General features: G+C 38.2%; 1 protein-coding gene across 3 annotated transcripts; it reads right to left on the reverse strand.

Annotated features, from left to right (window-relative positions):
- Window positions 1–2115: 2115 nt before the first annotated feature.
- Window positions 2116–8023, reverse strand: THNSL1 (threonine synthase like 1). Of its 3 annotated transcripts, none has more exons than XM_031553872.1 (2): window positions 7505–8023; window positions 2116–7017 (listed from the first exon to the last, which is right to left on the reverse strand). In XM_031553872.1, exon 2 carries the CDS (start codon window positions 6940–6942, stop codon window positions 4738–4740), a length of 2205 nt encoding a protein of 734 aa, XP_031409732.1. In that variant the 5' UTR covers window positions 6943–7017; window positions 7505–8023; the 3' UTR covers window positions 2116–4737. The 3 variants fall into 3 exon arrangements, with proteins under 3 accessions (XP_031409732.1, XP_010710749.1, XP_010710748.1); XM_010712447.3 differs by having other exon boundaries at window positions 2116–7012; window positions 7484–8023; XM_010712446.3 differs by having other exon boundaries at window positions 7484–8023.
- Between the last annotated feature and the right edge of the window lie 2482 nt (window positions 8024–10505).

Consider the following 10505-nt stretch of genomic DNA (forward strand, 5'->3'; position numbering starts at 1 on the left):
AGAGTGAAGTACAGTCAGCAATACAAGCTCCCTGACAGCATTCCCATTTTGAAACCTGAGGATCTCACCAGGCATTTTGGGCACAAGACTTCTGACAAATGCATGTTCAGTTGGGAAAGCTCAAGCTTGCTGCCTCCAGACACTTTCCTAGTGAGTATTTCCTACAGTGTGATGGTCTATTTGGTTCTTAGAGACATGGATCTACTCCAGGCCACGGTGAAATGCAGGTTGAGAGGAGAGCCATGGAGATGACAAAGGGGCTGGAGCACCTCCCTTGCAAAGACAGGCTGAAGGAGATGTGCTTGCTCAGCCTGGAGAAGAGAAGGCTGCGAGAAGTCACACTGCAGCCTTCCAGTATTTAAAGGGGATTAAAAATAGGAGGGGAATCAACTTTTTACTCAGGTATACAGTGATAGGACAAAGGGGAATGGCTTTAAGCTCAAGGAAGGAACATTTAGATTGGATGTCAGTGGGAAGTTCTTTACAGAGATAGTGGTGAGGTGCTGGAACAGGCTGCCCTGAGAGGCTGTGTGTTCAAGGCTCTTGAACCTGCGTTCAAGAGCAGGTTGGATGGGCCCTGGGCAGCCTGCTCTAGTGCCAGATCTGGACATTGGTGGCCCTGTCTGAGGCAGGGGGGTTGGAACTTGATGAGCCTTGGGGTCCTTTGCAACCCAAGCCATTCTATGATTCTGCAATTTGTCACTATTCTCTGCCAAATAATTCATCTTATCCTGCTTAAGTGGCTCCTCAGGATTTAAAATTTGTGGCATTCACTTGAACAGTAACTGTTGAATTTTCCTCTGTGTAGATCAATTACCATATATCTAATTTTTGTATAAACACATGAAGGAGTACCTCTTAGGAGATTAAAGAATATCAAATTCTGAAACCATCTCTTTCAGAGGACTTCCTTTATATCACAAATTGGAAAGGACTTAAGAATATATTTGCAAAGAAAATGCTATAGTGTGGATCCTGGAGTATTTATTTAGAAAAAATGCAGTGGACACAAACAACCATAGGCATACCTCAGGCATACCAAATGTGATCTTAATATCAATGTGCATTCTTGAAGTCTTCGAAGAGCAAAGCTGATCTGAAAAACAACAATCTTCCATTCAGAGTTTCAACCCCTAAATATCCTGTTACCTTCAAAACATAAATAGGAGTTCTTTTTAAATTTTAAGACATTAAGAAAACAGAGCTCTTTGAAGTCAACTGAAACTGCTCTATATAGACCCTTTATCTAAAATTATTGTCACCCTGAGAAGCAGGACTTTGACTTAAGGCAAGTAACGAGCAGCTGCTAAGACTGCAAGAAAAACAAAGTATTTTCCATATAAATATTTTTATAACAAGAAGTATAAACATTGGCATTACAAACTGTTCCTTGTTATATCTGTCTTTAAGATTTTACATGTAGTATTAGTGTTCAGCAAAGCAAACCAACAGAAACTAATAGCTTAAATAAAGCTATTTCTACCATTTCTACCATTCTCCATAAGCCCAGCTTATATTCACTTAGACTGCAACATATTATCCTTAAGCAAATAGCAAATGTGTACATTAATCCCAAATAGCTTTAAGAATCCTACTGACCATCAGAACGTACGTGTGCTTCTGTGCATCATTAGTGCATCACTTTTTCTTAAAGAATAGTACACATTACACACGTGGGATGTTGTCTTGTCACACAATGTCTGAAAAAGACAAAAAGCAGCACTCGTGCTCACTCAATGGTTAATGCCCTTTGAATCTTTCATGAAACTAGCAGCAAGGGAAAAAAATGCAATCACAGTGGCACAATATCTGTTGAACTACAGTATTTTGCTGAATGACATTCAGAGAAGTTGGACTGGGAAAAGGTAAGAATTGCTTCCCTCACTGCCCTCTGTCCTCTTGGCCACTCTCTGCAGTGAGCGCAGAGGAAGTTATTTGCTCCTCTCCCATTCCTTCAGGCCCAGGATGTCAAAGTGAGACAGAGGACTGTGCACTGCAGCTTCCACAACAGTGTCAGCACCCGGGTACAAACACCACAGATTTGGGATCACGACACTACTGCAGTGTCTCATGGTACCCATTAGCAGAACAGAAGTAGATGCGGCACACAGTTGGTTCATTTCATGTATGATGAAGTTCAGTTATTACGTTCCTAAACAATGTAATCGAGCAAGTATTGTATTATTAGTACATTTCTGAAAATGTCTTAACATTTTACATGCTCTTTAATCACTACCTTTGTGTATTTCAGCTTCACAAAACCCATAAGTACAGCTGAGTTCTTACAGAGTTCATGTAACCATATCAACCCTTTATATTTTCATACCATGTCAAACATTGTAAATAGGAATTTTACTAATACTTTTCCCTTCAAACCAAGCTCGAGCTACAGCCATGAACTTTGAAATATTGATTGTTTGAATCATGCCAAAATAAATCTTGTTAGATATGTTGCTTAGTTGTTACTATCTAACAATCAGTTAATTCCAGGTAGGTCAGAGTCTTTTAGCCTAATCGTGTTTAGAACCTCAGCTTTTCTCTTTCAGGTACTTCCTATGAAAACAAGCTTGTCTTTGGAAGTACTTCAAAAACACACTGCAACTGCGTGTGACAAACTGCCTTATGGTAACATGCAGCACTAAGCCTCATGGAGCCAAATAGTACAGAATTTCTCCAAGTCCTTACAACAAAACCCATTCCCATCTCAGTAATGGAAACAACTTTTTTTTTTTTTTTAAACTTCAAAGATTTAGAACTCATGTATTGTAGTGTTACACTTGGGACTAATGTAGGAACCAAACTGATAAATTCAGAAATGCAAGGTAGATGGACACTAATCACCAACACATTGCTTCTTTTTTGGCAGTATACCTACACAACATTTTTAAATTATATACTGTATGATCGTTCTTGTGTTAGAAAAAGATTTTTTGAAGTTACTGCAGAAATAAGAAATAAGGTCTAAACAAAAAAGTAAACTGGCAGATCTTGGAAAGGCATGCAAAAATGGCAGCACCCAAAAAGCTATTTGGTCACTCACACCTTTATCAGCTACATATAACTTTATTATACAACATATTCACTGTGGCAAATGCACATCATGTTGGGTCTTTCAGTTTACAGTGGAACACTACATAAATGGAGAATTTTTTCAAGTAGTTTGCTGAATAGTGTTTTCTGCACCTCTAATGTGGCAGAAAGTACAAGCAGACCCACAACAGAAGGGAAGGAATGATTCTATGAGCATTGTTTTGTCTCTATATTTTGGCAAGAGATCAAGTCCTAACATAAATGAGATGCTCCTTCTCAAGGAGGCAAAAATGTCACCAATTACCACCTCTCTTGCCAATACCTTTCTCCTGCTGAATCTTGGTGTACGTACTCCCATCTGACTACTTCCAGCTCTTTACCTGTAACTGGCTGCAATTCACAACTTGCCAATACATTATTTTAGTATTCCTCATAGCATGAAATGTAGATATATTTCCTGCTCTTGCCAAATATAGTCTATAATTAGCAGAGTAAGATTGCCCAAAACCATACAATCGCCTCAGGCAATATGCTCTATTTTTTTTTTAATTAAAAAACAAAACAACAAGTAAAAAAAACAACCAGCACAGAGCCTATCATTAGCAAAGACAGACTGCTAGCAAAGACCTACTTCAGGTTGCACAACGAATACCTCTGATGGCATTGCATTTGCCAGGCAAGGCACTGAAGTTCATCCTTCACTTTACTTGATGAGCTACCAAGACCTGTGAGACACTTCCTTGCTGTAATTCATGCAAAACATGAATAGAACGTTGAGAACATTAACCTAAAAAAAAATACATATGACAACAGAAGGAATTAGAAAGATACACGAACTCTATGAAAAAAAATAGTATACAATAAATAAATGTAAATAAATCCTTAAGTTTGGATCTTATCTAGGAAGACTGATGCTAACACTAGTCAATAGCATTAAAGAAGTATTCTAATGTCAAAAAGTTAAACTAGAAAAGACCTAGGAAAGACTACTGGCACACTGGAGGATGAGCTGTATCTCAAAAGGTACAAATATTAAAGAAAGGATTCTATCATACGCAGAAGAATATCTGGAAGGAAAAAGAAAGATGTCTGACAAACAAAATAACCAGATGTTTTACATAAATGTTGGCCCACAAAACATAAAAAGAGCATCATACAAGAAAGTAGCATACCATAAAATTACATGGTTCAAGGATTAACAGAATACGTATGCTTTAATCTTTATAGTGAAATCACACTTCACTAGGAATATTTGAGCATCATCACTATCTTATTGTGTTTTGGCGTCCTAAGTGAAGTTAGTTAAACTTTAACTGATCACCTCCTGGTCAGGTGATCACATCATTCTTGCAACAAAACTAGAGCCATTACTTTCAGGACAGACTTCATTACCTCCCTCCTTCAGGGGAGAATGCTTCAGCTTGTGAATGAGACGGTGCTACCAAGAAAAGCCTGCTCTGCTGCTGTCCCTAAGGCATGTGGCCTGCAAGAATACTCCAGGCTTCCAGTCTCTCCATTCAGAACTGTTCCACGCTACTAGAAATCTCACATGCATAAGAATACTGCTGAAAATCTGACAATTATAAAAAGATACAACTGCGGATGTTACGCTGTGAACTGGACACGAGCCAGATAAATCATGACTTTATTAAAACATGCAGTTTGATAAGGTACCACAAATGACAGAGTACACATCTGACCGGCTGCTCAGAAAACTTTCATAAAATGATTTTGAATTAAGGTTTCTATACAAGACATCAACATACTTAAATCAGCAGCGCAGACCCGGTGACCCTCATTCTCATTCTTTTTCAGGGTCGCTAATAGGCCCCAGTGGACTGGAGGCAGAGGGCTGTAAGAACTCAGCAAGTGAAGCTGACTTAATGGGTTTTGTTTTATTTCCGTAATCTTCAAGGCCCTCAAGATAGCAGGTGCAAACTTAGAATAATGAGCTGTAGATGAAATAATAATTGGACAAGTTCTATCTTGTAATCGATCTGCAACTACTTTAGCAACAGCTGTGTGTGTATCCAGAATATATCCTGTAGTGCTGTAGACAGAGTGAATGGCAGCGAGGCAGTCCTCCTCAGAGCACCACCCAGCCACCAAGTTCTGCTGAAGCTTTTCAAGTAGGTCTTTCTGCAGCTGAAAGTGGCCCTGATTTTCCAGCTGGTTATATAACTGTATCAACAGCTGTCCATCACCATCAGCAATCAGGTGCAAGTATCGCTCAAGATTAGAGGACTTCAAAATATCTACTGCTGGTGAAAAAGTTGGAACTAATTTCCTTCCCCTCAAATCATAAATACCTGTTCTTATAAAGTCTGTCAAAACATTGTTTTCATTGGAAGCACAAATGCATTTTCTAATAGGGATTCCCATCATTTTGGCATACAAGGCAGCTAATATGTTGCCAAAGTTCCCTGTAGGAATGCAAACATCTACAGGGTCTCCAAATATAATAATACCTTGATGAACAAGATCGAGGTATGCAGAGGCATGATAAACTACCTGAGGAAGCAGTCGTGCCCAGTTTATGGAGTTTGCTGCTGCTAAAGCAGTGCCATACTCTACTGTAAGATAGCCAGTATAATCTGAGTTGGTAAAGATTTTCTTTATAGCGGTCTGGCAAAAATCAAAATCAGATTTGACACCTACTGACCAGGCATTCTCTTTCTGACAACCAATCATCTGTGATTTTTGAATTGGGCTTACTCCATCCTCAGGAAAAAAACTCATCACAGCAATTCTCTGTTTGTCAGTGTCATGGAGACGACTAAATCCATCTAAGACAGCACTCCCTGTGTCACCAGAAGTAGCTACCAGAACCAAGTAATTGCAGCTCCTGGGAATGCAGTATGCGAATATATGTGGCATCATCTGTAACGCAAAATCTTTAAATGAAGCCGTTGGTCCATGAAATAACTCAAGGAGAAACTGATTGCCTGTCAAATGTCTAACTGGGGCAATTTTAGAACAAGTAAAGTTTTCTCCGTATGCAGTTCCAATAATTTCTCTCAGTTTAGAAGCAGGAATGTCAGCAGGATGTATGCATCTCTCTAGTATCACCTGAGCTCTTTCAGCATAAGTTGCTCCTATTAGAGTTTGCCATTCTTCAGCAGTCAACACTGGAAGTCCTCTCTCAGGGACAAAAAGTCCTCCATCCGAGGCTAAGCCTCCAACGACAACATCACTGAAATACTTGTGAGAGTTGTTTTGTGTACTCCTAGTTGAAACATAAGTTTCCACTTCTGAGTTTTGGTATCTCTTCACAGCATCAAGCACCTTTTCTGCTACAACCTCTGCTGCCATATTGCCCCCACAAAGAACGCGAACATCGTACCACCTTTTGTAGAATTGCTTCCTAAACTGAAGTATGTCCTTAAGAGAAGTAGCAGGACCCTGGCCCACGATGCGATCCACTTTCATTGACTTCAGGCGACTCATAATGACCATTGTGGGCACATCAAGATATACAACTATGCCATTTCTTTTCACATGCTGCATGCCAGCAGTGTGCATTGGATTGGACCCAGTAAGGGAAATGACACTTCCAGATGCTGAAAACTTCAAAAGGGCTTTTCCTTCCTCCTCTAAAAATTGCTCATTACCAACATCCTGCAGTTTTTCTGACACACTCATATTCCAGGTTCTTTCAAGGACATCATCATCTATATCTATGACAGGGCAATCTAACTTCTGACCTACTATTCTCCCAACTGTTGTTTTCCCAGCACCTGGAGGTCCCATCAGGATAATATTTTTGTTTCCAATAAGAGAATGGCTCGAGAACCATGACTTTGATATCCGTTCAAATGTTACCAGTCTTGAAAACATCAGTTTTAAACAAATTTTAGAAAGACTGTTTTGGGTTATCAGTCTCAAAGGTTGATACTGAACAGTGTGAAACATCTTCTGTTGCTGCTTTTGGTTTTTGTTTTTGTTTTTGTTTTTTTTTTTTCGAAGCCACCTTGTCAGCCCACTGAACTGATTCAAAAAGAAAAAGAAAATAACAATTAGTTCTTCAATAAACATCTTAAAAAAAAACCTAAAGGATATAAAATTGAGAACAACAACAATTAAAACACAAATCTAGTTAAGACTTTGTCAGTGATAGGAGGTATGTATTTTTCACAATATGATCACCCGTTCCACTCTGCTATATAGCTCCAGCTTGGTTTCACTGACAAACCTAACTTCAAACAGTCCTTGCCCCTCAGGTTAAGTAAGGATACCTAGGCCTAGCACTACAATACTATTTGCATATAATACTGTTAACAGGAATTAAAATTCAATTATTTTTGTTATCTAACAGACTTACTTAAAAGTACAAATTCATAAACAATGAAATTTAACTAGACCACCTCCATGTAATTACAATATTGAAGTCTGTATGCTCCCCAATTCCAAGACACCTTGAAAACCAGACAACAAAGACAAATGAAATACCCACCTACATACAACAAAAACTCACAGACTTGTGCAACAGCAAGGATGGAAGAGTTGCATCCAGCTCTCTTCTGATGGAATGACAGAGCAATTTGTGAAGTGCTCCTACAATGGAATTGTATTGGATGTAGTTTGTGTAAAGCGAGAGAAAGACATCATGAAAACACTTCACTCCCAAAAGTACATTAAAGATTCAGTAGGAAAGCAGCATTCTCAACACAGATTAAACAGACGCCCTCAATGAGTTTTTTCGTTTGCTTAGAGAAATCACTGCCAACACGACTGGAGTTGCAAACCATGATTTGTTTGTTATGTTTAAGGCCACAGGGTGAAGGACTCTCAGAATCTCAATAAAGGAGGGACACTGGGAGAGAAAAACAGCACTAATTTGCACAAAAATCCCAATAAAGTAATTTTTCATTTTAAACAGGCAAACAAGTATCACTTTGTTATTATTATTTCTTCACTGCTCAGATCTGAAAATGTTTGAAGAACAACACAGAATTTCCCTTAGGAAATTAATATAACTTCAGATGCAAAAATTCAACTATACGATCACTCATGAATTCTTTAAATTTAAAAAAAATAATAATATATATATATATATGTGTGTGTGTGCAAAAATATATATAAAAATATAATATATATGTATGTATATATACATACATATATATGTATGTATATGTATATATATTATATTATATATATATATGTATGTATGTGTGTGTGTGTGTGTAAAATCACTTTTTTTTGGAGATTTATTTTAGCTGTTACAGCATGCGGGACAGAGATGGCTAACAGAGCTGCTTTTTCCCCACCCTCCTGGCAATGTAACACCTAGCCAAAACTGCAATCAGCTATTTCTAATAACTATCAATCTAGCTGCTAGCTTTCCATCTAGCAGCTGGGTGGGTGCAACACACTGCAGCAATATTTGTCTGCTTTGTCAGCTACTCAGACCAGAAAAATAATTTTTAATGACAAAGCTTTCCCTTTGTTAGTCATAACAGACTCAATAGAACAAATACAGGAACTCACTTTAGAGTAAGTCACCAAATCTTTCATAGAGCCTTTTCTCTAGACAGTTTTGAAACCAACAGTGCTTTACACTATAGAGGACAGAAGATGTCTTAGAGTTGCACAAGACTGGTGAGAACCAAATGAACTGTAACACCTTCCAGTAACCTACCAATGTTTACAGTTACCACAGGAGCCCTTTAAGACCTGGCCTATCTCATCAGAACACACAGTATGGAATGATCCTAGAGACACAGGTCACTCCAACTTCAAAAGCGACATGGAGGCTCAAGTTTTCTCACAGCAAACCACAGAGATTTTCACTTTCAGGTGCTCCTCACTCTAGATTCTGCTGTGTGTTCCTAGATCTGTCTTTCATGCTCTGCTTTCTTTACCAAACTATTTCTACATGTTTCAAAATCAAGTGTTTCCAATTATTCAGATCTTTTCATTTTGCTTACTTCTGTGTGGAGAGATAAGCTTGCAAGCAAGTGCCCTAAATATCATTATATTTGGTATCTGCAGCCTGTACACAATAAGCATGCTGTAACTACAAGGTATAAACCAGAGTAAAGATGGGCACTTCAGACTGCACAGTTTTTTCTAATCCTTGTAAAGTACAAGGGAATACGTAGGTGCAACAAAGTTTTAGGTAACAACTATTTAAAAGGCAAAAAAAAAAAAATCTTTCAAGAGTATTTGTAATATTCAGTGCCATTATAAAGTTGTTCTGTAATGGTAATGCACTGAAGTGAATATACAGATACAGAGATAACAGGGCCAGAAATTGATACTTAAGTTTCCAAATATGAACATGTTCAAGATAATTAAAAAAAAAAAAAGAGAGAGACAATATTTTAGTGATTTTATTTTTTGAGCATAGTAATAATTTCAAACCTTATTTAGGAACAAAAGGCATACAAATCATGCCAAGCATAGTGGCCTGTCTACACCTCTAGTTGCGCTACAGAAGCATTTTGAGGTGCAGTACTTAATACATAATACAGCTGCAAACCAGAACATCCAGACTGCTTTATGAATCTAGGACACAGAAACATAAAAGCCCCAAAAATTAGTGCTGTAGGCAAGGAAGGAAATAGACACAGACTTCTCTGATTATGTACTTGCCATATTTACATAAGGTTACAAGCAGTCTGTGAGATTGCCTGAAATCAAGTCAGTAAATCTGATGCAAGAATGTGCATCGAATTTTATTCACCTGCTCAGTTTAATCTATCACAGTTTCACCCAACCTTGCACCCATATGAAGCATTAAAAGAATGAAGATATGAAGATTTTAAAAAAACAGTTCAATAACTGCAAGCTTCTTTTTATTATGTAAAAAACTTTTTACTATGTACTAAAACGAAGCTTGCAATTATTGAACTGTTCTTTTAAAATCATTTTTATTCCAGTGTCAAAGTTTTACTGTGAAAATGGTGAATGTGAATTACACTTCATGTCTAGCTGAGTTTACCAGTCTAGTAAGAGCACCAAACCAACCACCTTTAGCTACAGCTACTTGTACCAGCAGGCTTTAGGGGTGAGAGGGTGTTGTATTGAAGCAGAGCTTATACCTGTACCTGTACCTCCAATGAAATCAAGTTCTGACAATACATGTCAACCATCCACTTGGAGGGCTGAAGGGCCCTGGTATACTTGCAGTATACAAGTACACAGTTTTAACAACCATTAATGATGACAGGAGTTATAGTGAAAATTGGTCTTAGCTACCAGTGTAGACACAGAGTCTGCAAAGACACAATGTATGGTTAAAATCCAGAGACCAAACAAGTCAACGGTGGCTGTTGGAGAACCCAAGGTAGGTCAAGACAAATAATTATCATACTTCAAAGCTTCCAATACACAAAAAAAACCTTCCCTTTGACTTTTCTCAGAACCAACTTCAACCTTCCCATGATCAGCCCACAGCCCAGAATGCTGAGATGGTACTTAAAAAGGAGGCAAACGTGTGAAATCAGCCTCTGCACCTCGTTTCTGCAAAAGCC

The sequence above is a fragment of the Meleagris gallopavo genome, chromosome 6 (genome assembly GCF_000146605.3).
Source record: "Meleagris gallopavo isolate NT-WF06-2002-E0010 breed Aviagen turkey brand Nicholas breeding stock chromosome 6, Turkey_5.1, whole genome shotgun sequence".
Lineage (NCBI taxonomy): Eukaryota > Metazoa > Chordata > Aves > Galliformes > Phasianidae > Meleagris > Meleagris gallopavo.

Coding starts and splice junctions, on each gene's coding strand:
- THNSL1 (XM_031553872.1), bottom strand. CDS start 6,942: ATGTTTCACACTGTTCAGTATCAACCTTTGAGACTGATAACCCAAAAC.